Below are 27,765 nucleotides of genomic sequence, written 5' to 3' on the forward strand. Positions count from 1 at the left end.
GACGTTTCCGAAGGGATCGCATCGTTTTGAATTCATTTCCAATTTCCTATTTAAATTTTATGCATTTTCCGGATGTCTTTCTCCCGCTTCAAGCAAAACTCCTGGGTTTTTTTTTCACCAATAACACATACAATTTACTTGACTGCTACATGATAACGCTTGGTTGCACATAGATAGCTGAAAAGACGGCCTAGAAAAGCCTAGAGTATTTCACCTTTACAGCCGAGTCCAGTACATGGACGAGCGGATACGCATGTAGTCGGGCAGGTTCTCGACCGGTCCCACGGCTGCAACGGCAGGGCAACGGTCAAAGATGTACCGCATCGCGACGTCACGCACATTCGAGGCCGTCACATTCTCCAGACGACGCTCCAAATCGTGCAGCGGTACACGGATGCCCTGCTGCAGCACCTGACGTCCAATGTCCTCGCAGATCGACTGTGGTCCCTCGAGCTGGGCCAGCAGGCGGGTCTTAAGCTGACGCTTGGCACGCTCCACCTCTCCGTCGGTGACCATCGTGCACAGACGCATCCACTCGTTCTGCACGTTGAACAGCATGTCCTCGCACGCCAACGGGTCGCACTCGAAGTAGATGCCCCACAGTCCCGTATCGCGGTACGTCAGGTTGAACGACTCGAAGTTGTGGCACAGCTTGTCGTGTGCCGAAGCGACGGCCAGCTTCGACGCATTATTCACACCACCGCCGAACGTGCGATCCCACGTGCCAATCAGTGCGCTGGCCACCGAGAGGGCGAGCGCATCCGAATCGGCCACACCGCATCCTTCCACCGCAACGGCGACGTGCCCCAGCGGAATGGAATCGTCACGCACACGCATCTCCGAGCCGGTGAAGCGTACCGCCGACAGCTGCGGTGCCTTTCCATCGAACGTCGACTCCACCTTGCCCAGGTACTTCTCGGCCAGCTTCTCCAGCTCCGCCTGGCGCACGTCACCGGCCGCAGCCAGCACCATCCGGGGTGCCTTGTAGTGCGAATTGACGTAACCACGCACGTCATCGGCCTTGATCGAGCGGATGTTGCTGCTCGGGCCCCACACGGTGTTGCTGAGCGACGTGCCCTGGAACGCGGTCGAATGCAGATGGTCGAACACGACCTCACGCAGATTGCTAGCGTCCACCTGTTCGATCTCACCCAGTATCACCTCACGGGCACGCTTCACATCGGCATCGTCCAGCCGCGGGTTCTGCACAATGTCGGCCAAAATTTCGACCAGCTTCGGTACATCCTTCGACAGACAGCGTGCCGTGAACGAGGTCTGATCCCGGCCCGTGCTTGCATCCAGCTGGGCGCCCAAGCTCTCCACCTCCTGTTCCAGCGCCGCCTGCGATCGCTTGGTCGTTCCCTTAAACGCTAGGTGTTCGAAAAAGTTTGCCGTACCGTTGCTGTTCTTGTCCTCGTAGCGGGCACCGGCATCGATGAAAAGGCCAACCGTGGCCACCTGCGACGGGACGGATTCGCTCGCTACGCGCAGCCCGCTGTCCAGTGTGGTTACCTCGGTCGCTGGTTCGTTCGAGAGGGCGGTACGGAAGGCGGCCGCATACGTCGATCCGGCACGGCTTCCGGCCAGCAGCGTCGGGCGCCGCAAAGCGGTGGAAAGTTTCAACAGCGAGGCCATTTCTCCGTTTCCCCTTTTTGGGCACTCTGCGCTGCGATGGTGAAAAAACCTGGTGTTACGACAAACTTTTCGTGTTATCGAAAATACCTCTTTTTGCACTTTTCTTCTTGCCGTTTTTCCTTTCTGCTCCTGCTGTCAGCTGAAAACGATAGGTTGATGACAGCGGCTCAATATGGCGGCTGCGTTCAGGGTGCTTCTACTCGTTCAAATTCAAACTTGCCGTTAAAATAGTTTCCTTTGGTTCATCTAAACAGAACGGTTATTTTATTCCTCAAAAATACTACCATAAATTGCGCAATGTTCTTACAATAATATACATCTTATTTAACACATTTTACATCATATTTACTTGTTTTAAATTGTACAAATACTCCATTTACTTTACTACCCCACACACACTAACAACTAAACTGATACGTTTCATCAATCGGTTTGCAAATTTTGAGTTACAATTTTATTTCCTTCTGTTTCCCACAAACATCGTTCGCACCAGGCAGTAATTGATTTATACCGTCGTAAAAACAATCGACTTTCTGCAGTACAGAGCATGTCGTGTAAGTTTTGCGTGGTGCAGTTTCAAACATTGTTTCAGCCAATTGAGTTCGCGCCGGATACCTTCATTTTAGGTTCAGGTGCGTCAGGGAAAACGAATCCTTCACACACCTGTTTGCCAATTCGTTAAATTTCCCACTGGACCCGCCTTTTAGGACTGTCGCTGCTGTGGATTGAGAAGAGGAACATGAAACAGACCACACCACACCAAGCACGAAGCACACATTCAGACAAAGAAAGTAAGATAAAAGTTGATCAGTGGTACGTTGTAGAAGACTAAAGTAAAGATACTGGTAGGTCTAATTATTCCGGATGTTAGATCCAGCAGGTTCTTCACACAGCTTGATTATATTCGACAGGATGTACTAAGGGGATCGAACATTTGATTGGCATTCACATGAGAAAAGAGGCACAAAGAAGTGATTTTAACGATGTGATGATGTTTAAACCTTTTGTTTGTAAGCTCCGAGGGGATTTCTTCCACTTGGCGCTACAAAATCTACAAAGCACGAATCTACTGATGAATTGTTTCGAACTACAACGAGAAAGCATTCTGTGAATCGATCGCTACACATTTGATGTGATAACATAAAATAATGGCGTTGTGAAAAAAAATGCAATACATCTTTAAGCTAGTTCTAAGTACTTCAATTACTTGGAATATAAGATGCTTCCATTCCTTCCTAAGAAAAACTACATGATGATGTATGACAATGGTCGAACGTACGATGATGCGGAAACATAAACCATCCTCAAGCATGGGGGCCCATCCTCACAGATGGGGTGCGGTGATCCGTGTGGCTGTCTGTGATGATGATCAACGGGAACGATACACACTGGCGAAAATAGGACGAAAAAGATACAACCGAATGAAAAACAAAAAAGCTGGCGCGTAAAACACAGACACGGCTCACATGCGCACAACCGCGTCAGGGAAAGGTCACGTGAAACGCAAAGACACATAATACGGAAGCGCCACGTTACATGTCTAAATCTTCCGTCGATTCAGCCTCCCGGAGCAGTAGCCGCTGTTCGGACTTTTTCTTGTTGGCCAACTTTTTCACCGTGCGTCGATTGCGGACGCCATCCTCCTCGTCCATCATGCGCAGTATGGTGGTCTGGATAGGGGAACGGGCAGTTAACGTTTAACATCGAGTGAAGTTCAACCATCCGCGATCGAGTCTTACCTGATCGGAACAGTCCATCGGTGCAACGGAAATGTCTCGAACGGCACGGAAATTACCACAGTTGTTGAGATGCTCGTTCTCCAACCGGAAGTAGTTCCAGATGAAGCGCCGAAATACCTCCAGCGGGCTGAGAATCGATACAATTATCTCCCGATCGATGTATCCCATCTCGATCAGGCTCATGGAGAGTGTCCATCCGAAGCGCAGTATAAGATCCTCCACGATCGAGAAGTAATAGAACCACTGCGGAAGAGTGCAAAGGATGAGACGCACGCAACGCTGATCAACCAAGCCTAACCGCACTCACGTTCGAACCATAGACGACTTCATCGCGTAGAAATTTGTTGTCACTCGACTTGGAATCGAACAGCCCCCAATCCATCTTAATGTCCCACGTGTACGCATAGCACGACGACACAATCGAGGCCAGTATCCACAGATAGAACCACGGATTGTCCAAGCTTTTCGCGTACTGATCCCGGGTGGCCTGCGTGATCGACGAAAAGATGACGACGAAAAATGATGTCGAATACTTCAGTGCATTGGCCAAATGTGGATGGGCGTCGCGCGTGTCACGAAACCGCCTCAAACACTGTGCCATCCGGAACCAGGCCGGAAGCATCGCCACCACCGGCCTTATCCAGAGCGAATTGTTAATGCACTGGTTCGGATCCTCCGCGTAGCTCCAGTTGCTGATCGTCGAGAAGAAGCAGATAAAGTACTGCAGATCGAGAAACGCCGGCACAATGCTGTTCAACTGATCCGCCAGCCAGAAGTCGGCAAAGTTTACGTAGAAGAACGGTGCCAGCACGATGCGGCTTAAGATGCGCAGCGTCCAGAAGCGTGCCTCGTGCCGGAAGGTTTTGGTCGGGTTCAGCAGAAACCCGGCCATCAGTAGGTAAAGTATCAGTGGGCTTAGGTACGCCGGTATGGCCAGCGCATCGGCATACAGGTAGCCCAACACACTCATTGTCCACACGACACCGAAGATGGACGCGAGCTCCATGATGTGCTGCTCCGATAGATGGTTGCGGGGATCCAGCTCGAAGATGAGCACGTGATTAACGCCGGACGAACGCCACCCGTACACGTTGATGCCCCACAGGAACATAAACTCCACGATTAGCAGCGGTCCTCGGAACAGCCGAAACGCTACGATCCAATCGTCCCGTCGCACCCGGAACATCGCCGACAGGACGACGGCCACACACAGCACCATGAGCGAGCCGGAAAATAGGCCCACCTTAAACGTGGTCCACGGGCTCTGCTGCTCACCGAGCGGAGGCACACGCAGTCGCTTCATAGCCCGCTGCCGATCGCCGCCCTCGATCTCGTTCGTCACAATGTTTTCCGTCTCGTGGATCAATCGATCAATGTCCTTGTTCACGTAAAAGTGGGCCGACTCCACGTGTTCCGCGCGCCACCGTGCACCGAAATCGACGTTCAGCAGCTTATCGTGCTTCTTCAGTATCTTCCGGAAGCCGGTAAAGTTAAGGTTCTGGTAGTTCTGGAGCAGTATGAGGCTCAGATAGAATTCACTAAATGCAAGCTTCAGTTCCTGAATTTTGCGCACCGATACGTTCTTCTTGCGCAGCAAATTCTTTTTCATCTTGTGCAGATTGTCCTTCTTTTTCATCTTGGTGCTTTCCTCCATCTCGAGCGTTTCGCTCAGCTCGGTCCGGAGGTTCGCGAATTTGCGGGTAGCTTCGGCGAGTTTTTCTGTGTCGGCGCAAAACATAACAGAAACGTTTGATGATTGATGGAAGTTAGGCGATGGGCGGGCACACTCACCGGAATAGAAGGTGTTGATTTTGGCCAGCTCACTATCACAGTAGTGGAAAAACTGCTCGTCGAATTTGGCAAAGTAGCGCGTCAACACCTCCGGATCTACCAGCTCGGCAGACGGCGATTGTTCGACGGCCGCATACAGTTGGGCCTTCATCTCCTGAAAATTTGTTGGCAGAGGCGATCGTTAAATATTTTTTTTATTTAATTGTGAAAATATTCTCCTATATGCCAGAATAGTCCTAATCCTAAGTCCTAGTTATAGAAAGGAAACGGTCAAAAGAGCTCTGCCGAAGGAGCCTCGTTTTAGGAACCCTGCAGGAAGAAACATGCATAACAAGCCATGTAGACGTCGAAGAGGCTTCAAAGGGACCATGTCACCTTATTGAACGGGTCTGGTTGAAGGAGCCTAGCGAAAGTTACCTTGACATAGGAGGCTAGCCAAAGGAGCCTAGCCGATGGAACCCTGTGGCTTGTAGAAGGAGCTTTGTAGAATCAACTTCGTTTAGGGAACCCTGAAGATGAGAGGGCCACTATTGAAAGGAAGGTACATTGTCGAAATGGCCCAACGGAAAGGCAAATTATTGAAGAGGCGAATTCCAAGGTTGGCGTGCTCTTTTGGCGCCATCTGATTCATATTTCTTTTGCCATTCAAAGAACACACGTCCTCACTTTGAATTTGAAAGACGGAACAAGCAAAAACTCTTTCACACCATTCATGTGATGTATACAAAACAAATCAGTCACGTCCGGTCACTTCGCATTTCACGCGCAAAACGCGCAGACGGAACATGTGTTTGACACAGTGCCGTGACCGTTACAATGTGCTGTCTCACTGCGTTTGTTTTTCGCCATTTCTTCTATCCGTTTTCCGAACAGTCTACCGTAACGGAAGCATCTAACAGGTGACAGTAACACTTTTTCCAAGAAAAGAAAATTTAAAACCAAATTAACCCCCCTCCCATGGGAACAGCACGCGGGCTTGTTGGCGGGAACAGCTGACGTGCATTGTTTACATACGCGCGTTCAATCGGATCGGGTCACTTTTCGGGTTCTTTCCCGCCCCACACGCGCCACCACATCCGGCCACCACCAACCGTCCCGAACAGTAACGTAAACACTAGAGTTTGCGTCGGCGCAGAAGGAAAGTCGCTTCCATCACACAAACACACGTTCACGCCTCCTACAATCCACTTGATTTGCCACCATGTTGTTACAAGGGTCACAGGATGGGTCAAATGGTGAAGAATCCATTTTTTGTTTTCAGACGAACGCCAACTTACCTCGTACTGTATGTACTGTTTGCGCCATTCCGGCGTAATGTGGGCGGCCAGATGTTCGGCAAACTTCATGATGAATGGTTGTTAATATTGCTTGTTGCTCGATTTACTATACCACCTGCCGGACGAACGCAGTTACTACCGAGGACATCGTGCACACACTACTACTGCGTGTTGGGAGCAGATGGGAATGGTACTTCGCTACAGCATCATCATCGCTACCATCACCGCTGACTGGGGTGCAACAGGAACGCAACACGCTGTGGAAAACGGGTGGGAACGGTGGAAAACACGGCACGATGCAAAGCGCTTGCGGGAAAATCGTGCCCACGATGACAGGTTGATGGCCGTTTACACGGTGTTGGATTTGAAATTGTGCAAACGGTTTATTCTTACCGTCTAAGAAAATCGTGATGGAAGCGAATATTGCAAAGAAAATCATTGGTTTGTATTTAAATTATTAAAATAAGCATTTGAAAAACCATAATTAGAGTGAAAATGATTATCAAACACACTGCGATGATACAACTGTCAAAAGCGCATGTCCATCTGCCGTCGCTAATGTGCGAAGCACACGCAACGGGCAAACCGTGTAGGAACGTGAATCATCTGGCGAAGCGAACCGTTCTTTACATTATTTACATCTCGCACGCTGTCGCTGCAGGAAGGTGTATCGCGGTACGGTCCCGGTCTCCGGTTGATTTTTTGTTGTTGTTGGTTGTTGTTCAGGCCAGTAAATTGGTGCAGTTAGCGTGATGAATGTTGGTCGTGTGGTTAGATTAGTGAAATTACTTTAGTGCGTTCAGTGATGGTGTGATGATGAGGGTGTTGTGGTGTCGCTGCTCGTGATCAGTTTTTGGGTGTGTAATAAACTGTGACCGTGATGAGTGGATGTAATTTTGAATTGGTGCCTAGCACACACGCCTAACGGAGGTGTGTTTGGTTTGGGATTGGAAGGATAGAGAAAATGCCCCAGTAAAAAGCAAACCGATGGTAGAAAGTGTTCCATTTGTCCTAGTGTTACTCGGGCGTCAGAAGAGTCATCTCAAGAGGTGACCTTGACCAACTGTATTGCCGGTTTCCATACGCCTTCTGTAGGGCATGAATTTTACACGCTTAACGTGCGAGATAACTTCAAGATTATCTGTTTCGGAGGAAAGTGGTTAGATATCACCCAACAAAAAAAAAAACACAGCTCCCCTATTACCATGAGATAAGGAGTCACAGTTCGACGCCAGCCGAGGGGACACAAGTAATCTGATACCATGCCAAGTTTAGGAAAGTCAACATCGATTTTCTACACTCACGTTTCCCTTTTTGCCTTGGTCCTTGAAGGAGCACACGAGGGAACATAACCAAAAAAAATAAAACATTTACTCCAAAACGGATGCATGTAAGCGGAATGCTATAAACCAGTGGCAGCTGGGTACAAATGGAGATTAAATGCCCCGGCAGTTATACCGCAGGGGACATGTGTTTCGGTTAACCCCTTGTTTTGCATTTCTGATTAGTGCATTATTTATGCGGTCGGTTTGCTTTTGTCATTCTGCGCAAGAAAAGGGGGTCTTAACAGGAAGCGAAATCTTGAAGTAGAAATGGAAAAAAATTAAGTTATAAGAAATTCTTGAAGAATTTGCTCGTATATTTTACCTTCCGTATATCAAGTATTCCTATTTTAAATATAACAGGACTCGCATCCTGCTCCAGCTTGGAGTACGAAGTACGGCCTTTGGAGTCGCCGCATCATTATGCAGTTACAATATAACCATGATGCATTTATGTCCGGCTTTGATTGTGTAAAACAATTCCATCATTCACGTCATGTTTGCCTTCTATTTGCAAGTGGAATTGATAAGAAGCCATTGACTTGAATTTACTTTGAATACATGCAGGCACGTGGGCGTGCGATCCGGTGCAATACTGCATCAGTATGACATAATGCTGTTACGATGCACCCAGCTTCAAGTCTTATTATTTTTCGAGAGATTGAAGGCATTTTTTGCGTCTAACATCATTCTAGCTCTCGGACATTTGTACCCACCTAACTGCGGCTTTTGATCGCTCCGATGCCATAAATTTCGCCGACTTTACGGAGACCCTCCAAAAGCAACGCCCATCACACATTACACAACACGGTGCCCTGCAGCCCAGCGTTCCAGCCTAGCGATGATTTCGATTGATAAATCGATGATATTGGTCTGGATTTATGTTCGCGCGCATCACCGAAAAACCAGTTCCTTCGAACAGCCCCCAGAGCTCTACTCCTCATATGCGCGTTCAAGGTCCCAAAGCCAAGGACAAACCGCTTGACCGCACTTGGAGGCCAACACTCGGAACGATCCGAAGCATGGAAAGCGGAATGCTGCCAACGGGGGTCGTGTGTGTTTGAGAAGTATCGGCCACAATCCAAACACTGTCGATCACCACCGATCATCGGCTCGCGTCTAATGGAGTCTTGTGGAGTGTTTACAATGGTCGGGGAGCTAGTTGCAAGCCTCCATCGATTTGCGTACGTACTTGCGCTCCAAACGCCGTCATCGAATGACGACCACCTCATTCAAAACCATTGGTCAGCAAATGTACGATCTCTCGATCTGACGCAAATCATGCGTCTGGAGATTCGTCTCAGGAAGGAAAAGAAAATATTTTAGATATTAAAACAAAAAATCGTTGAGGCAAAAAAAAAGCAACAAAGACTCCACACTTTTGCTGACTCAACCCAATTTGTACTACTGATGATGTGCATGTAGATAAGCTCACGATATACCGCGCTACTACACGATGCTCACGTAAAACGCATCAACGCCCTTTAATCGCTTGCAGGTGTCAGGTCTTCCTTTGAAGACGGCAATGATACGCGCCCCCTTCCATCACCCTGTTACCAATACTTCCGATCTCTGGCCCAGCATTTCTGCCGGTGTTATCGAGCTTCAGCTCGGTTCGGACGAAAAATTGACGATAACACACGTGGTTGTTTGCTGATAAGCTGAGCCCGGCGAGTTGCGTGGATCGGTCTGATTACATCGATGGTGATATCATTATTCACTGGGGGACTTTTTTTTTTTGTGTGTGAAAAGGTTGAGTATCTGACCATGAGAATTCGATGGCCCTTTCGGTGTTGGGGGGGTTTTCGAATCAAAAGTGAGAACTCACCTTCATGTGCAGCCATCCGGTTGAGATGAGATGGATGGAAAGCTGGCTTGAAATTAAACAAAGTCAAACTGATAAAAAAAACAAAATTATGTAAAGGTCAGTTCCTACCCTGTAAAGTGAGCTCGATTGATTCTCAGGCAAAAATAGCTCCAAAAACTGATACCGAGCACGCCGGTGTCTCTATTTGACTTCGTTGCTCGTTACTTTCGTTTGCCTTTCGTGCGTCACGCACATGCTCGAACGTTGAACCGGCACCGTTTTCCTTCTGTTTTCCATGTGTGTGTATTTTTCTACCAGATCATCGCTCAAAATTTCCTCACTTCTTTTCCCCTTTTTTGGGGAGTTGTCTACTGTCGATGTTTTACAGAGTCGTTTTTTTGTTGTTGGGTGTTTTCCTCTGTAATTTTCTTTACTCTTGTGGTGATGCTTTTTTCTCTCGGCGCGGTTGCGGCTGAGAAAAAAAAACACACACACAACACCGGTTGCGCTATCCACAGCATTGCTCCATCGTGCGGTATCCGCGTGGCCGGGAGTTGCATTAGCGAACCCCAAGAGCCGAGTCCGAGCAGCGTTTGGGAGAGTGACGAGAGTCAAAAAAAAAGATAACGCGCGTGGCTTTAGGTCGACGGCGACTCTTCCCTCCAAAGAGCGAGAGCCAACAAAAAAAAAAGAAACGAAAACCCCAAAACTAAACCTCCCCAAAAACCTAGACGTGTAGCCAACGCAGCTTAGTCTGGCACGGCGATCAGACACTGCCGTCAGTTTTCGGTGTGCGTTTGGCCGTGTTTGGTTGTCGTTCTTCGCTCGGTTCGTCTGTTGAAGCGAACTACTGGCACACGCACCCTACTGTTCGTGGCAGCAACAAGTGAGCAGGATCCTTCCAAATTCTGTGTCCCACAGTGAGCGAAGAATTTGGACACCAACCCGCCGGAAGCAAATCGAGTGGAGTAGTGTTAGCACCTGCCTGGGTGCGAAAATTCGCACGTGTCACACACCCGCGTACATGTTGACGGCTGATAACACCCGCCAGCTTCAGTGTACGTTTGTGGTTGCTGTGACAAATGTTCGGGCATTCGGTGCACCGTAGCTCGTCGCCAAGGTAACACAACCACGCAATCCAACCTTCCAGCTTTCGGTGCTCTATCTCATGGTTATCTGGACCCCACAAAAAGCCTTACACGAAGCAATCAGATAGCCATTGACGAAAAGATTACCGACGGAGCTGGTTGAAGGTCTAGCGAGAAAGAGGAAGCTCGTCGACGAGTGTAGTTCTTCAGACTTCGGGTGCGCGATCTTCGCGAGCAAACCTGTTCCCGGTGGTGGAAGAACACAGCGCGCGCTCAGCTTATTATTGCCAGCGAACAAGCTCATCCGGTTGGGTTGAACGCAAATCTAACGCACACTTGGGCAAAAACGATAGCCCAGGAAAAATAAGGCGAAGGAAATACCAACGATCTCCCACTCGAACCAACGGTCAAATCGATTAGGCTCAGGCGGCGAAAGGTGATTATGAAATCGTTGTTCGATTGGCTTACAGCAAAAAAGCGAACAGAATAGTAATAATAACACCGAGCCGACCTTCGATTGGGTTGAAAATTGTGTGGAACAATAAACGCGGTGTGTGTCAAATCCTAAACTCGCCTCACCGTCACACAACACGCGTCCAGCATCCAAACGTGCGCGACCCATTTTACTGCTGCTGCTGCTGTGTAGTAAATTGGTGGAGGCAGTTGAGTTGAAGGTCTAACCCCGCTTTTGCAGGACGGTAGACGATGGTGTGTAAATAATCGAAAGTAAAACGTTTGCTTTTCAACAATTACTAAAAGTGTGTTAAAAACGTGCCAGAAGTCAATCGATCACCGTAAACGTGGGAAGTGCTGTACAGTGAGTGACACACGGGTGGCCCGGACGCACAGTATTGTTGCTATGTGAAAAGTGAGCAGAGTAGGCAATTAGGAAGAAGAGTATATGAAAAGTAGTGCTAGTTTTAGTGGTATTGAAGGTAAAATTGGCCGTCCCCGGATCGAAAGCCTCTCAAACGGCCAAAGTGAAGCAGCAGTCAGTGTAGTTCGCGTTAGTAGCTAGTGTGTACACAAATCCAGTGCCAAAACGTCCGTAGTTAGGTTTTGCTGAAATTGGGTGCATTTACTTCTAAACAACGTGCCTTTTGTTGTTAGTGTGTGCGTGACGTAGATACACTATCCGAAAATGACGTTACCAGAATTTCTCAACCCAACGACGGCCCAGGTGGCCGAACTGAGGCAGATGTTCAAGGAGAAGCTAGAAAAGGATGCAGCCAAAGTTCCAGGTAGGTAACCGCTAAGCGTCCCCTTTGCGGTAGCTCGCTAGTAGATAAGTAGATAGTAGGCACTATCTCGACTGGCTTCGTGTGCGGACACCGTCTTGCTCAACGCTTGACACCGCATTGTCAAAGATGTCAATATTACCTTATATACCACTATTGGGCGAAGAAATCGTGTCACGGAGGTCACACGCCAAGTGACTCAGCACGCAGTGGTTATCTTTGCTGTTATAATGGGGAAAAAAGAAATTAATCACTCACGACGACCGGACAGGATGAGAGTTTCTTTTTGCCGCAGCGAGAACTCTGAAACTCACAGTGACGCGTGGTTTTTTTCTCCCCCCCACCGGGTTGTTTGTCTCGTGACTTTAATTATCGGAATGATTGCGTTGAAGTTTTAATTGCGGCTTGAACCAATAGATCAAGCTAAAAAATATATTTCATAAACAATTTTTGAGATTTTTTTTTTCGTTGTTGTTATCGTGATAAAAATCTTAAATAAATGTTTACCGGCAACATACTAAGTAGATTGTGTCTTTCGGCGACTGTCGCGGGCAAACTTGTTGCATTATTTACCCTAGGCCGAGATGGCGTTATCAAACTGCTAATAAGCGTGCAGCATGCCTGTTATTTTGATGGTGTGGGTTGTGTGCTAATTTTTGATGCCCATTCGCAATGGGTGTCGAACCCGCAACCTGTTGCATGCTTGCTGAAATCGTTTTCAAATTAAAAAAAAATAAAGCCTAATTTGCTTACCCTTTGCTTTGCTCATATTTGGACTTAATTTTGACATAGGCGGTGGGTTTTTGTCTAATGAGAAAACTGATAAGAGGAATTTTGTGACTCTGATTAAAATTAATTTAGAGAATCTTAATTCAAACAAAATAATTGCAATTAAAAGATATGTTTAATTTTTTCCCTTTCAAACCCTACGCCACGCATGACGGTCTCACGGTCTCAACCTTAATTGGAGAACACCATAAACTTTTTTTTTAATTTCGCGCGACTCTTCTCTGCCTACAGTGGTGCATCGTGTTCCGCACACTTACCACATGTTTACTACTCTCCAAACATTTGCCCATCTTAGCCCCACCATGTGCTCATCAAACTCACACTCAACTAGACTGTGTTGCAAATTGATACATCACTGTACCATTTCTCATCAAAGCATGCGCTGCACTGCTGAGGCCCTTTCACCGGGTACTCTCTGTCTCTGGCTGTCGTGTATTATACCGTTCACTGAATAGACACTAGTTTTGGGCCCAAGGTCGTCCAAAGACCCAGTCCACTTCGCTGGTGCGCTTCTCTGCCGAACCGTGACAAACGCTCCCCGTCTTGTGACATGCGGTCCACGCTCGAGGGAACAGCCGCGGCGGTGCTAATGTACAGACCACCCGATGACGTTGGACTTTACGGATTCCCGTAGCTGCAGCGCGCGGAATGACGTTCAAGGTCTTCGAGCGCAGCAGAGAGGCGTTAGATAAGCATGCGTCCATCTCTCATCTTTCTTGTTGACATTGGTTTCACTCTTTACTACTCTACAGAAACGCATAATCGAGTCCCATGTGCTGGGGCTTCTTGTTGGAGCAGTTTTGAAGTTTTTTTTTTTGTGGTTGGATCCAAAAGGGCAAATGGCTAATTATTAACGACTTATTGTGGCTACAGTTTTTGTTTAAGCATAGCGTTGTACACAATAAAAAAACTTCAGAACAACTACGATTTTTTTTTCTCCTGAGGTTTTGAACACCGTACAACAAATATTTAAAGACAACTTCTTCAGACATTTTTATAAGTTGGATTCAACAAAGAAACGATCTATTTTTAGTGGGAAAAGTTTATGGATTTATAAAAATATTTTCTGAACTCTACACTATATCTTAGTAAAGCTTTTACTAAAACAATCTGTGTATCGTTCAAGACTCCTTATCAAAGTTCACTTCACAAACAACCCGCCTTTCCAACAGTCATGGGCACATCCCTGAAAAATCAAACGAACTCTCTCTCTAGTTCAAGGCTAATCCATCCTCCAAGTGTGGAGGATGCTGCTCGTATCTCTACATCACATCCGAGTCCTGCCCTCCGCCTCCGGAGGACTGGTTTATTTTTTGCTCACGGCGCCATTTGAATAGTTATTTGACTGATTTGAATTTTTAAGTAATACCGGTTACCCTGCATCTCTAATTCCCTACAGTCGGTGGTTTCCACGAGCACGATATGCGGTGGGTTTTCGAGGGCGACGGTTGGTTGACCAAGTTCCTGGAAAACAATGACCTAAACATGAAGGACTCGCTGAAGCAGCTGTGGGAAACGATGGAATGGAGAAAAGCATCGGGCATCAATGGTAAGTGTTTCGGTCGGAATACACACACACACTCAAACTCCAGTGATAATTGTGGGTGAGAGATAATATATTGCTTTTTTTATTTGCTTCACGTCTATGTTTTTTTTTTTTGTTGTAGAAATTCGCGAGGACAACATTCGCATGGAATACATCCACGACGGTTTGATGTATCCCCGGGGCCGGGACGTTGACGGCAAGACGGTGTTCATCTTCAAATCGAAACTGTACGTCCGGGGGACCCGCAACCTGGACGACCTCAAGAAGTGCTTCCTGTACTGGATCGAACGAATCATTCGCGAAGCGAACGATGATCTAGTGACGATCGTGTTCGATCTTACCGATGCGGGCCTTAGCAACGTCGACATGGACTACACGAAGTACATTATAAACACGTTCAAAAACTACTATCCCTGCTCTCTGAACTACATTCTCATCTACGATCTTCCATGGATTTTAAACGGTAAGTACGACGGTGGTTGGTGGGTTCCCACTAGGGATTGCCCACGAAGCTCCGAATTCTCTAACGTATTTGGTTCCGCGCGTTTTAGCAACGTTTCAAATCATCAAAAAGCTTCTGCCCGCCAAAGCCGTAGACCGGTTACGGAACATCAGCAATAAAAATATACGCGAGTATATCGACGACGACAACATGCCGCGGAGCTGGGGCGGCAAGGACGATTACGTGTTTGAGTTTATTCCGGAACGGCGAAGATCGATGGAGTTACCGCTAATGCAGAACGGTATGCAGAATGGAATCCTCTCGAAGAAGGTAAGACAAATAAGCTTCCTTTTTGTTTCTGTTGCTTACTAAGCTCCGAGCATTTTAACAACTAATGTACTTAAAAACAGTTCGAGATTTATCAAACCGCTGGATCATTATATCGCATGGGAATGGTTTATATTCCGAATATAAATTGCAGAAGCTTTCATTGCCGAAAATTAAAGGGACACCACAGCGGAAGTGGGAGATTAAGGAACTAAAACTTCATTGATATAACGCGTTACAATATTAATTCAACACATGGATCGGTTCAGCGAATGGGCTTTAAGTGGAAAACATATAATCCCTTTTTTATACGAAAACCCTATTTATTCCTCTATTATCCAAAAGAATGGATGTCGTGCATGATTGAGGAAGCCAGAAACTCCATTGCTCATGGTTTTAGCTGTAAACCGGTGTATTGTTGAATGATTCTTAACACAACCTTTACATCGAATGCAAACATGTACTGATTCTGTTATGTTGTTGTACCCTTTTTTCCCATCCCATCGACAGCTGTAATGCTTGTCCGTTGTTCAGTAGAACCAGAACTGAGTGAATCTACCGGCTCGACGATGGCGAATGATGGTCACGCTGGATAAAGTGTTAATGAATCCACAGTTGTTCTTTTTTCCTTTAAATAGTATTTCTGTAAGACTGTAAGGTTTCATGAAGAACGTGCTCAGGGTTTTTGTTAAAGCACATTCAATTTAAAAATCGTGTTAAATAAAATTACTACGGATAAATTTATGCATTCAATCTTGCTCAAATACTGCATGGAAACAAATTCTACAAAAAATGTCCCACCCTTTGCCGGGAACCTCTACAGCAGCTAGGAGAATCCTTAGACACGGTTAGTTCAAAAAAAAATTTGCATACTTTTAGAAATTTCGCATAGCGATTAGAAATTCAGCCATGTTATTCCTAACGAAAAAAAGAAATCCTTGGCGAGTTGTTCACTTGTCTTGGACATCGAACGTTGCACAAGAGGTCCTCCGATTGAGGTTTGTTCTATCAAAGCTCCACTGATCACTGCTAAGGTGAGTGTTGAGTCGCTTCTGGAAAATATTATGTGCGATATCTCAGCTTCGACTGAAGGATTTGTATGGCAATGCCGAAGTGGTACAAAATCTTCTTCAAAGGAAGAACCGGTGTTCTGAGTCTTGGACTCAAGATGAAGAACGATGAGGCCATTAAGTCTGCGTGTTTTTCTCGTCGGTAAAACTCTATCGACTTCGAATGTTGTAAGAAACCGAATTGGTCTAAGATCTTTGACCATAACCATGAATGATGAGTTCTTCGCTTAAGAATCGGGGTGAAACAAAGCTACAAACGCAGTTGCTTGATTGTCTAGCCTTGATACTTGATATAAAAGACGATGAATAGATGAGATAATTGCTAGGCCACGTGGCCATCGCATTGAAAACCGTTAAAAATTTGAATTTTAAAATTTAAAATGCAAGAATAAACTGAATGAACTAGAATGGCTGCGGAAGGGAACTTTTGTACCTTCCAGCAAGAATTAACCAATAGAAAACTCAGCTTCTTATGCTGACTTCATGGAACACTAGTGGCCATTTGACACACAAAAATAAACCATAAAAAAATGTTGATGGTGAAGAAAGGGAAAAGATGATACATCTACTACCATCTTCTATTTCCCCTCTCTACTGACTAACTCTGGTTGCTGATGAATGAAAACATACAACCCGACTGACGAAAAAACCCCAGGTAGTTCGAAATATGTTATATTGCACACGTTTCAAAACGCACCAAGTCGTTAAAATTTCCACACCCAGCAAAATACTCCACCATCTCACGCGAGGGAAAGAAAAAAATAACACTTGACCGGCAAAAATGGTCACCCAGTTGTTGAAGCACCACGCCGAAAGCCTCACCGGGAAGCTTGCCAGCTGTATATAGGGGGTTGTATATAAAACAAAACCCACCCCACCCTATTGCAACCAGTGCGCCACCCCACCACCCCTTCCCGCTGCAGCCAGCCGGTACAGTGAGCCGGTAAAACAATTTATTTAACAACCCTGTTTTACCCTGCTCGCGCGTTCCGCTGCCACCCTCCATCGTGGTTCGTTGCCGGCCGTGTCGGAGCAGAACGGCGCAACGAGGCGCAAGACACTTCGCGTACGAAAGCAACTTGGCCAAACGGTTCAAAGAGAGTCGCGCGCCTGAAAGTGATACTTGCGAGGAGGTTTAGTAATTCACCGGCCGTTGATCGTGACAGACGAGTTTTAGGCGCGCGCGCGCGTTCGTACTCGCGAACCGGAGAATGCAGCATGCAGTACTAAAGAAAAAGGTTTCGAGGTTTTCTTTTGCACTCTCTCTCTCTCTCTCATTTCCTCTTACACTGTACGTCGTTGTAGTACTCAGCTGCTAGTAGTGACCTAAAAATCGTTATCGCACGTACGGTTTTGTTTCCAGCGTTGCAATTAAACCCGGCGAACCTCGTCGGGGGGGCGGGCGAACATCGTTAAACAAAGTTCACCCGGGGCAACGGTACACGGACCGCGAATCGAACCATCGGAAGCAATTCCCAACAAGCTTCACTAGCAATCGTACGAGGTATCATCCCACTACCGCCCATCGCGACCGTTCTTCCACGTGTCCACGGCCAGGTTCCGGGTGTAGGTGTGTGTGTGTATGTGCGTGTGTGAGAGTGTGTTGTGACGCGATTCAAATCGATTAAAAGCAAGACACCGTGGAATGTTCTTGAAGTCGGATGGGCATGTCTTCGGTGCCGGCTCTCAGTTCCCAGTTGGAATGGTTCTGAAATGTTATGGTGCTCGTGCCACGCCGTCTACCCAGACCTCGAGTTGACGGTCCTGTGGGTGGTGAGCAGTGAGTTCACTACACACAGTCACACATTACCTAAGGACATATCGTGCATTGCACTCCCAGCTTTTACTGGTTTCCAATTTTCCAAAAATAAATATTGATTAGTCGCGTTCGGGGTTCGATTGAAACACGCATGTGACGCGACCGAATATCTCCTCTTCGCTCCAAAAATCAAAAAAGTGCCAACAGACGCGTCTCGTAGTCAGTGTCCGTCCTACGATTGATCGTGGCATAATACTGTTACCAAATGCTGACACGGTTTCACGCAATCAAGAGTCACATTTGCGAGCTACCGGTGGCCCGATCAGCTGTGACATCTAAGAGGAATCTCATATGGGTTTAGTTGTTGGTTCGCAGCTGGCCTTTCGGTGGATTTTTGTTGGAAGTGATAAGTGTTATTAGCGGCTGTGGTTTACAAGCTGGTTTACAAGCTGAAATTTAGCAATTTTTTTTAGCAAACATTTGGTGGACAAAGTAACAGTCAACGGTTTCAGCTTCACAATGGCACGGGTAATTAGTGAAATTTGTTTTTAATTATCCTAAACTTTCAGCAACACATGTCGTTCCCCTCGACGAAGCAGAAAATGTGTCCCATCGTACTTGCGACGGATGCTATCAAATGCATAGCATTCTTCCTCCTTACCGGCAATGATTATAGACCTGTACGACGGCACACGTCAAGCCGAGAGCCGCGCAAGCGAGTGTGGAAGATTATGCAATTTCAATTTCCCGCTGCAATAGCAAACTTTAAGACGAGTTTCACCTTTCCCTTTCTTTCGTAACGATCTCTCCCCATACAACGTCATGAGTGCATGACCCGTGCAAGTACATCGCGCCCATTACCGCGGGTGCGTCCTACGGAGTGATGCGAATGAACGCTACGGAAGAGCAAAGTCCCCCCCTCCCCGGTAGAGACTTGTTGCAAGCGACGGTCCGGTTGCAATTGTGCAAAGATTTCGTGACCAACAAATGGAACCGGTTTCGGTACATGATTTGGTGGCACTCGACCAGTAGGAAGGGTGCATTTATTTAGACGGTTTGTAGCGGTAGGAGAATTTTGAATGTGGTTTATTGTTGATTTGCTCATTCGCGAATGCGGTTACGTGGTGTGACGAATCGAAGCTGAAAGATTGGCCTCTAAACAAATGAGTTTTGCAGATGTGGTTTTGCTGATTGAGTGTGTAAATAACGCGACGCTGAAAGTGAAAAAGAAAAAAAATAACATTTGTTTGTGCAAACATGCTATGAACTGAAAACCCGAAATTTGCCAACCGCCAAATTCAAACTGTGGAAAGCTTTTTGCGTGAGCTTTTTCGTATCGTAGGAGTTTGGCAGGTTTATGCTTGGCCGCTCGAAAGTTTGAAGAAGTGTAAGTGGAGCTTTGTATTGTAATTAAAGCTCAAATAGAAACAAAGCGAGCACGTATTGTTTTGGAAATAATTTACTACATATTTGTTAGTGAAAACTGGATCTATTTGTTGGGTGTTTTACATGAAAAAGTTGTTTTCAGTTAACACGTTCAGCTCAAACCGGCTTGAAACGAGAGGTATGTGCTCCATGCAACTGTCAAACTCAACAGACGCAACTGGCACTGAGTTGGAATTGCAGTGGATCAGATACAAACACAGACCACAAACGAATCAGATTCGCTTTCCGCACATAAAACACGGCTTCGAATTGCTCAAATCTCACCGAAAACAGGTGTAAAAGGAACGCCCGGAACGTAGTGCAGCGTGAACGGAACTGGAATTACACGACAACTACGCTTTTACGCCAACCAATCTCCCGGAACATCAAGCACGAGCGCTCCAAAACCAATCGATATAGATAAGTGAAGGAGGTGACTAGAGTTTTCAATGCCTGGCCTGGGCGAGTGATCACAGTAGCCTGTGCGCTGTAAAACATTTTCCAAAGCTGTGTTTTTTTTTGCTCAAAAACGGTCCCAATATTCCAGTATTGCAATCATTCGCGACTGTGTGAAGTTACATTTTATTCCTAATGACCGGTTCCATCGAAGTCCTTCCGGATTCGTAAGCGCTCATTATTACACAAACCAAGTTCTCTGCACGGACCCGACACAATCGGTACACTAACACACATCATCTGTCGGCGAATACCCTGCCAAAAACAGAGCGGCGTTTGTTAGCCTGTGGTTTGAAGCTATTTTTAAAGCTATAATAGTGAATTTTCCACCCTCCGTTGGGTCTTGGAGCGTCGGGCAAGTCTTACATTCCCGGGTCAGAAGCGAAACCGTCGCGACACGCCGGCACGCAGGGGTGCATCAAATTGCCGCAGTTGGAGTTTCAACCACAACAAGGGTGTAGCAGAACGGTGCGAACAGTACGGCAATTTAATAATCCTCTCCCTGATTGTCAAAACGAATACCCCAGCAGCAAACGCAATGTTATGCGCTAACTATAGATTGGCCAAACAACACACATTTTAATACAGTTTCGTTTCTTCCACTCTCCTTTCTTCCTCTCTGAACACAGGTTCACTTCGCCAACCTCAGCCCACCAGAATCACCAATGCTCGAAAAAGCGAACAGCAGTTTTCCGGAAAGCAGTGAAGGTGGGTGTCCTACCCTCCCCGGGGACATGGGACGGTTAAAACGCATATTCGGTTAATAGTTTTGTTGGCTTCCGTTCAAAGTGAGGGTGGTAGTAGAGTAGGTGTCCAGTTTGGCAGAAAATCGATGTCGATTAATTTAAAATTCAGCCGCAAAATGCGAATAGCCCCCCTCTATGGACGGTACAAAGAAAGATATAATTATTTGATTAGGTGTTTTTTTGTGGTATCTTTTTATGTATTATCTTTTTGTTATTTCTTATTATAATTATTTGAACGGTATTGTTTATAATGAACACGACAATAGATACCTTCCAATCAGATTAAATTACATTAAAAAGGTTGTTCATTATCGCTCGTTAAGGTAGATAGATATGCCCACTTTTGCAGCTTGTTCACCCAGCTCGGGCGGTCTTTGCGTCACGATTATGCTCTCTATCGCTGCGCTTGCAGGGGCAGGGAGCTACGTCCGGTCAACTTTATCTACAACACCTGGAACACCTGATAGAAGAAGCTGATTGTTTGTTATTGTGTTTCGATTGCAGGTGAAATGTTGCGGATAAAGCCACAGAACACCATTACGTTCTCCAAAACGGGCAACGAACTGGTCGGCACGGTTGAAATTACCAATGTGGACACGAAGGATGTGTCTTACAAGGTACAAAACGCATCCTCAAGCACCTTGTTCCACCGACAATTGATTAATAATATATTTGATTGTTTTTTTTCTGTTTTGCAGGTTAAAACTACCGCACCGGACAAGTTCCGCGTGCGCCCCAGTACAGGATTTTTGCCCCCATCGGCAAGCGTTACGATAAACGTAATGTTACAGCACGGTCAACAGATACATACAATCAATAGGGAAAAGTTTTTGGTCATGTGCATCGGACTGACGGACGAAAATGCTACCAGTCCGCAAGAACTGACCGAGCTGTGGAAGGTTGGCAATCGGTTGCGTTACATAAATTGGCTTTACTCTTACACTCTTTTTATGCTCTTCCTCCCTCTCCAGAACATTTCCGCCAAGGATGCATCGGTGGAGCTGCACCGCTTGAAGTGCGCGCTGCCAGTCAACTTTGATGAAAGTGGGCTCGAATCGATGTTCGGCAGCACGGTGGGCAAGATGTCCGCCACCGGTACCGATCAGTACGGTGCGATGGGTGGTGGAATGTATGATCGAAGCGGCGGCATGATGAATATGAGCGGAGAAAAGCTGAGCATACTGCAGCAAACCATCACCCATCTGCGGGATACGACGTATCGGCTCGAGATGCAGGTGAAACGGAACCATCGCTTCCAGTGGATCACCTGCGTGCTGTTCATTCTGCTCGCTATAGCCATCGTGTACATACTGAAGATAGAGATCAAAAGTAATGCATCGGAGATGTGCAGCAGTTCCGAAAGGCATCATTGAATGGTGCCATTTAGTGTGCGCGACGCTCTTTGCTTCCCTAAAACCCCCTGCCCACGAGCTTTTGAGCTTTATCATTCCCGGGATCTATCTTTTCGTTCAGTTTCTGTTTCTGTTTCTGATATTTTTTCCGCAATCACAAGAGGTCATCATCACCTTTCGGTTTTCGTGAAACGAGGAAGAAGGTACAATAGCTTGCCACACAGAGTTGGGTGTTTTGTTTGTTTTAATACGATAGTGAATAATAATTCCCTAGGTTCTTGTGTCTCTTTTGTACGGGTGAATATGTTGTCCTTCGTGTGTCTCCTAACGGTAGGGTTATTTTATGCATTAAATTATTTGTTAGTTAATCGTAGAATACCCAATTTGTTGTTTAATCGCCATCTCCTAAATTCTGCACGAACCAAACGGTGGAGAGACGTGTGTTCGTGTTGAGAATAAACAAAATTTACAAGAAAAAAATAACGCTTATTTCGTACGTTTAACTGTCAGTAAGCCGAAAATAGACCTAAACTAACTCCTGCTGGGTGCGTTTTCATTAAATAAAAATATAAAATTGCATCATGCATCAAAGGAAGATATGCGTGCGTAAAGTTGGATATCAACGGCTTTTGGAGTACCATTCAGAAACGTTGAGCGCTTAACGCTGCACAGTGTAAACGCAGCTCAACAACAAAAAGTGCTCGAATCCAAGCGTCTTTTATTTCGGACCCGAGCTACTCGAACTTGGTGGCAAAAGCGAAGCGGAATCGAAGTGTCGCGGTGCCCTGCTAGCGCAGGAGTTTTCAAACAGCGCCTAAAGCGTACAGACCCAGGTAAAATAGAGGCAGCAAATTGTTCACAAACGTGTCCGCTAGCATTTTAGTGCCAGACAGTGATGGTGTTGAGAGCCAAATAAGCATTTACAGCTTGTTTAAAATTGTATCGATCAAATAGCTGAACGTCAACATTGCGCCCGTTGTTGTTGCAGCAGCGCCGACGGTGATAGAAATAGGAATTTATGATTCCGTGCCTCTACCCAAGCTCCATCTAGTCGTGATATTTCCGAAGGAAAACTGTAAACAAACTACCGGACGCGGCTGTTTATGTACCAGGTCGCTCTTTTTTTCCTATTTCGCTTTGCAGTGGGTGTAAAAATACTGTGAATATGAAAATTTCTAGGTAGAAGAGTTTTTTTTCTTCCAAAATGGCGATTCAATTTGCTAGGTTGTTGTTTTTTTGTTGCTCTGGTTGTGTGGTCAATGAAAAAAAAGTTGGATCGCTTTTGAGCGAGCACGGATAATCGAGAGCATACAAACGTACGGTACGGATAAAGCAAATTTGACGTCAGGATGAAATCGTCTGTCAACTGTGCGAACGAAAATCAGCAAGCAAAGCCCCGAAACACTGTTTTCGTGCGAGTTGCAGTACATTTTTATCTAAATACTTCGCTTTATTTATTATGTGTGTAATGTGGAGGCGGTGTGCCTAATTCGCTGTGCTGTATTCCTTTCTTCCAGCTCCATTGTTCGGCAGATAATTGACAAAAAAGTGGTCTGATAAAGTGACAAAATGAGTGCGAAACGCATCAAACAGGAACCAAACACCAAGAAAAGGGTACCGCAAGAACCCGTAGCGGTAGCGCTGAAGGAAGCGAAGCAGGAAAAGGTGGACATCGACGAGATGGAGCTGATGACCGCCGGGTTGGAGGATGACGAGGAGGGCGGTTGCTACTTTGTGGATCAGAAGGGCAACTACTACTTCCAGGCCAGCGAGGACGCGGAACTGCGGGCGGTAGAAAATGGGCCATCGGATTACGAACCGCTGACCGGGGGCGAGCAGGAAAAGACTGAGGAAGAGGTCAGCTACGTGCTGATCATGAACGACGGTGAGAACAAATCAACGATCGTTGTGAACGACACCGACGAGGCGGGGCTGGACCCGGACGGAAAGGACAACGAGATTTACGATTTCGACGACCCGGACTACATAGTGCCGGACCAGGAGCCGGCAGCGAAAAACAAGCCAGCACGCGCCAAGCGTGGCCAAGCGAGCACCGGCTCGATGTACATGTGCAACTACTGCAACTACACCAGTGGCAAGCTGTTTCTGCTGTCCCGCCACCTGAAAACACACTCCGACGATCGGCCGCACAAGTGTGTGGTGTGTGAGCGGGGCTTTAAAACGCTCGCCTCGCTGCAAAACCATGTCAACACGCACACGGGCACCAAGCCCCATCGGTGCAAGCACTGCGACAATTGTTTCACGACCTCCGGCGAACTGATCCGGCACATCCGCTACCGGCACACGCACGAGCGTCCCCACAAGTGCACGGAGTGTGACTACGCGAGCGTGGAGCTGAGCAAGCTGAAGCGTCACATCCGTACGCACACCGGGGAAAAGCCGTTCCAGTGTCCGCACTGTACGTACGCGTCGCCGGACAAGTTCAAGCTGACGCGGCACATGCGAATCCACACCGGCGAGAAGCCCTACTCCTGTGACGTGTGTTTCGCCCGGTTCACGCAATCCAACTCACTGAAGGCGCATAAAATGATACACCAAGGTAAGTTGCGGTGCAGTACGAAAAATGGGTATTTTTATTTCATTGTTTTTTTTTTTTGGCTCCATTCGCTTTCTCTCCTTCCATTTCCAGTTGGCAACAAGCCCGTTTTCCAGTGCAAACTGTGCCCTACGACCTGTGGCCGCAAGACCGATTTGCGCATCCACGTGCAGAACTTACACACGGCGGACAAACCGATCAAGTGTAAGCGCTGCGACAACACGTTCCCCGATCGATACAGCTACAAAATACACGCGAAAACGCACGAAGGTGAAAAGTGCTACCGGTGCGACTATTGCCCATACGCCTCGATATCGATGCGCCACCTGGAATCGCATCTGCTGCTCCACACGGACCAAAAACCGTACAAGTGCGACCAGTGCGCGCAGACCTTCCGGCAGAAGCAGCTGCTGAAACGGCACATCAACTACTACCACAACCCGGACTACGTGGCACCGACCCCGAAAGCGAAAACGCATTCCTGCCCAAGCTGTACCCGGTCGTTCCGGCACAAGGGCAACCTGATCCGGCACATGGCACTGCACGATCCGGAATCGACGATGAGCAAGGAGCTGGAGGCGTTGCGCGAAGGTCGCCAGAAGAAGGTGCAGATAACGTTCGAGGACGAACTGACGTACAAGGGCGAAGAGGAAGAGTACGAAGGCGAGGAAGATGAAGACGAAGAGGAGGAAGGGGAGGACGAGGAGGAGGAGGAGGAGGAAGAGGAAGATGAGGGGCAGGCGGAGGACGAGAATGAGGAGGAGGAGGACGAAACCGGCATGCCGATGGAAACGAGCGATATGGTCACGGTCGAGGATGAGGATGGGCAGTACGTGGTGCTGGAAGTGATACAGCTACAGGATAAGGATAGTAAAGCGGCCGACAGCAAGGCGCCGAAGAAGCGGGCCAGCAAACGAAAGGCGACGGCCACTGCGACGGCAACACCGACCGCTACAGCACAACCATCCAGTTCCTCCAAAACGGCGACCACCACCGGAACGACTGTGGCAACACCGACGACATCGCGCGTAACGCGCAGTGTAAAGAAGGAACCGATCGAGCTGGTGTCCCCCCAGGATCATCATACGCTCGATATGGACGGGATCAGTTTGGTAATGGTGGAGGAGGACGGTGAGGACGGTGCGCAGCAGATTGTGATCGAACGGGAGAGTGGTGGTCAGTCGGGCGATGAGTTTATCCTTTCGACGGAAGGTAAGCGTGGCATGGGGCGGAACATTCCCCTGCCTGGGAAGAGAAGAACGATAGTTTACCATAGCGTGCTGTTTTCCTCCACAGACTCCATCGATTTGCAGCACACGGAAATGCTGATGTCTTCGCTGCAGAGCGCAAAACGATCGCGCTTCGACGTTACCATAAGTCAGGACGAGCTGGAGAAAAATATGAGCAACTGCTTCGGATTCGATGTGAGTGCCAGAGATCCGATTTCCGTGTTGTTGACCTATGAACTAAACGTTAAATCTGTCCCCAATTCTACCGCCAGGATGACGATGATGAAGTTTTGGACACCAAAGCTACGATAACGCTGCTAAACTAGACGGTAATGATAGCCCGGTATGGAATTGTTTCTTCTTCTTCTGGTTCGGCGCTCCAGGCCATGGTCGAGGGCAGCTGTAATGGGGTGTAAAAACGTGCAAAGTGCTTACCGTTTGCTATACCATCCCGTGTGTGCGAGATGTGTTTGAAAAGTGGAATGGGAATCTTATGAATTTAGTGGATTTTTTTGTATGGTCTGTACATTAAAAAGAAAACGTAATGCAAGAGACGACTACTAGTTAGAGGAAAAATGGGGCTAGGCGTCAGCGAATGAAAATGTATTCTTAATGCGTAGCTAAATTTTCACCAAATTTTTAGATCATTTTTTTAAATTTTTAATTCCAATTGCAAATCACAAAACAAATCGCAAAAAAAAGGTTCAAAACAGGTCCTAAATTGCCCTCTATTATTAAAAGTATATTTTCCGCACGTAAGGATGCGTCCCGGTGGTAGCCGGTCTTCATACCGCAATAGACCCCGGGGTTCAAATCCCATCCGGACCGTTCCCTCTGGGGTGAACGTGAGGGGACTGATTATCCAGCTACGTGGTATCATGTGAAGTCTAGTAAGCAAGAAATGGCAGGCATGACCTAAGAGAGATCGTAAGGTCAAGAAGAGAGAGAGAGAGAGAGAGAGAGAGAGAGAGAGAGAGAGAGAGAGAGAGCGACCAATTATGCAATTCTGCAAAATTTTAAAGGTTTTCCTTAAGTTGTTTTGAACACATCTCGTACATAGCAAACCTTAAGCGCTTTTCCATCGGGGGGAGGGAACGAAATGATTTTATTTCCTATTTGTTTCTCTCGAACGCATCCCAAACAGCAGCATGTGGATTACGTTCGAGATCTGGCTGGACAAAACATTGGAGATGATTGGTGGTTCCAAAGTTGTGTTCCAAACCGATCACTCCGGTTCGTTTTCCCGAAAAGACCCTTCATAGGGAAGAGCCATTCAAAAAAGGAGTCACAATTTGTGGCTAAACGGACTGCTGGCGCACTATCTATAAGCTATAGTTTCTGGAATGCGTTCTTCGATATCCCACCACCCCGCCCGAGTTCGTTCGTTCTGTATGTGTAAAGTATGTGTTACTTTGTAAAATATCTTCTTCTTAAATTTTATCTTTCTATCTTCTTCACTATCACAAACAGCCGTAAAGCTTTGTTTACTCTTTCGTTAGGCTTAGAACAGGTTAAGCGCCGCACCCTGCAGAAGGGTTAGCAATAGGTTTAGTTATCGCAACTAGGAAAAGCTTTTTTTTTACCTTTAATTGTGTATAGGGGCTTATGGAACGGTGGATTTAGTTGCACCAAGCAAATTGATAAAATGTTTGCCCATAAATGTGTTATCATGTTGTGGAAGTGTATAACAGTGATCTCTTACAGACTAGAAGAGATGGAATTGTTCCCCTTTTATTTTAACCTCTCCCGACCGCACTCGACGAAGAACGATTTCTGTAACGACTCTGCAAACACAACCGAATTAAAATGGGATCCCGCCGTCTGTACGATAGCCGTATTTACTTAGACTCGTAGCTCAACTCCAATGAAATCAGTTTGTTCGGTGTCTTTTTTACAGCAGACTTCGGCGGAATCAGTTCGAAATCCTTTATTCGCCATCAAACATTTCGCATAAGTTTTTAACTTGCAAACAAATCAAAATCAATCCTCCCAATCGTATGGCCATACTGAATGTTTTGCTGGAAATTTGATTACTAAAGCGGCAATTTTCTTCCTCGTAGGTTAGCACTGTATTCTATACTGATCGTATGAGTTTTAGGATTGACACGAGTGCTTAACAACCCGTATATCTATACATTAAGCTGAATAAAATATTAAATACAACACAGAA

The 27,765-nt window shown here is 46.8% G+C and overlaps 4 protein-coding genes across 14 annotated transcripts; 2 read left to right on the forward strand and 2 right to left on the reverse strand.

Annotated features, from left to right (window-relative positions):
* Positions 1 to 106: 106 nt before the first annotated feature.
* Positions 107 to 1,787, reverse strand: LOC118512858 (mitochondrial-processing peptidase subunit beta-like). Its single transcript, XM_036057941.1, has one exon. It carries the CDS (start codon positions 1,633 to 1,635, stop codon positions 217 to 219), a length of 1,419 nt encoding a protein of 472 aa, XP_035913834.1. The 5' UTR covers positions 1,636 to 1,787; the 3' UTR covers positions 107 to 216.
* Positions 1,788 to 2,049: 262 nt separating this feature from the next.
* Positions 2,050 to 6,943, reverse strand: LOC118512855 (xenotropic and polytropic retrovirus receptor 1). Of its 5 annotated transcripts, none has more exons than XR_004906357.1 (7): positions 6,443 to 6,943; positions 5,166 to 5,319; positions 3,682 to 5,093; positions 3,375 to 3,617; positions 3,172 to 3,305; positions 2,915 to 3,023; positions 2,050 to 2,353 (listed from the first exon to the last, which is right to left on the reverse strand). XR_004906357.1 is itself a non-coding variant. In XM_036057931.1 (6 exons), the coding sequence occupies exons 1-6, from the start codon at positions 6,509 to 6,511 to the stop codon at positions 2,314 to 2,316; spliced, it is 2,052 nt and encodes a 683-aa protein (XP_035913824.1). In that variant the 5' UTR covers positions 6,512 to 6,943; the 3' UTR covers positions 2,050 to 2,313. The 5 variants fall into 5 exon arrangements, 2 of the variants coding, with proteins under 2 accessions (XP_035913824.1, XP_035913825.1); XR_004906359.1 differs by having other exon boundaries at positions 2,075 to 2,353; positions 3,102 to 3,305; XR_004906358.1 differs by having other exon boundaries at positions 2,050 to 3,023; positions 3,102 to 3,305.
* A 70-nt stretch (positions 6,944 to 7,013) lies between these two features.
* On the forward strand, positions 7,014 to 22,270 carry LOC118512856 (motile sperm domain-containing protein 2-like). 5 transcript variants are annotated; one of them, XM_036057935.1, is made up of 9 exons: positions 7,014 to 7,299; positions 11,354 to 11,900; positions 14,086 to 14,235; positions 14,354 to 14,695; positions 14,784 to 15,004; positions 20,341 to 20,419; positions 20,962 to 21,074; positions 21,156 to 21,356; positions 21,429 to 22,270. In XM_036057935.1, exons 2-9 carry the CDS (start codon positions 11,801 to 11,803, stop codon positions 21,828 to 21,830), a joined length of 1,608 nt encoding a protein of 535 aa, XP_035913828.1. In that variant the 5' UTR covers positions 7,014 to 7,299; positions 11,354 to 11,800; the 3' UTR covers positions 21,831 to 22,270. The 5 variants fall into 5 exon arrangements, with proteins under 5 accessions (XP_035913828.1, XP_035913830.1, XP_035913831.1 ...); XM_036057937.1 differs by having other exon boundaries at positions 7,068 to 7,299; positions 11,419 to 11,900; XM_036057938.1 differs by having other exon boundaries at positions 7,078 to 7,117; positions 11,419 to 11,900.
* Positions 22,271 to 22,558: 288 nt separating this feature from the next.
* On the forward strand, positions 22,559 to 27,765 carry LOC118512864 (transcriptional repressor CTCFL-like). 3 transcript variants are annotated; one of them, XM_036057946.1, is made up of 5 exons: positions 22,559 to 22,642; positions 23,327 to 24,369; positions 24,460 to 25,578; positions 25,663 to 25,790; positions 25,868 to 27,765. In XM_036057946.1, exons 2-5 carry the CDS (start codon positions 23,379 to 23,381, stop codon positions 25,919 to 25,921), a joined length of 2,292 nt encoding a protein of 763 aa, XP_035913839.1. In that variant the 5' UTR covers positions 22,559 to 22,642; positions 23,327 to 23,378; the 3' UTR covers positions 25,922 to 27,765. The 3 variants fall into 3 exon arrangements, with proteins under 3 accessions (XP_035913839.1, XP_035913841.1, XP_035913840.1); XM_036057948.1 differs by lacking the exon at positions 22,559 to 22,642 and adding an exon at positions 22,907 to 22,921; XM_036057947.1 differs by lacking the exon at positions 22,559 to 22,642 and adding an exon at positions 23,185 to 23,233.

Source organism: Anopheles stephensi, chromosome 3, assembly GCF_013141755.1.
Source record: "Anopheles stephensi strain Indian chromosome 3, UCI_ANSTEP_V1.0, whole genome shotgun sequence".
In the NCBI taxonomy this organism is placed as follows: domain Eukaryota; kingdom Metazoa; phylum Arthropoda; class Insecta; order Diptera; family Culicidae; genus Anopheles; species Anopheles stephensi.

Excerpts from the sequence above, each read along its gene's own strand:
- LOC118512855 (XM_036057931.1), bottom strand. The coding sequence starts at position 6,511 with ATGAAGTTTGCCGAACATCTGGCCGCCCACATTACGCCGGAATGGCGC. Across the intron at positions 5,094-5,165 it reads AATCAACACCTTCTATTCCG|AAAAACTCGCCGAAGCTACC; the intron begins GTGAGTGTGCCC and ends GCGCCGACACAG. Across the intron at positions 3,618-3,681 it reads AAGTCGTCTATGGTTCGAAC|TGGTTCTATTACTTCTCGAT; the intron begins GTGAGTGCGGTT and ends ACTCTTCCGCAG.
- LOC118512858 (XM_036057941.1), bottom strand. The coding sequence starts at position 1,635 with ATGGCCTCGCTGTTGAAACTTTCCACCGCTTTGCGGCGCCCGACGCTG.
- LOC118512864 (XM_036057946.1), top strand. The coding sequence starts at position 23,379 with ATGAGTGCGAAACGCATCAAACAGGAACCAAACACCAAGAAAAGGGTA. Across the intron at positions 25,579-25,662 it reads GTTTATCCTTTCGACGGAAG|ACTCCATCGATTTGCAGCAC; the intron begins GTAAGCGTGGCA and ends TTTCCTCCACAG. Across the intron at positions 25,791-25,867 it reads GCAACTGCTTCGGATTCGAT|GATGACGATGATGAAGTTTT; the intron begins GTGAGTGCCAGA and ends TTCTACCGCCAG.
- LOC118512856 (XM_036057935.1), top strand. The coding sequence starts at position 11,801 with ATGACGTTACCAGAATTTCTCAACCCAACGACGGCCCAGGTGGCCGAA. Across the intron at positions 11,901-14,085 it reads GGATGCAGCCAAAGTTCCAG|TCGGTGGTTTCCACGAGCAC; the intron begins GTAGGTAACCGC and ends AATTCCCTACAG. Across the intron at positions 14,696-14,783 it reads TCTTCCATGGATTTTAAACG|CAACGTTTCAAATCATCAAA; the intron begins GTAAGTACGACG and ends CGCGCGTTTTAG.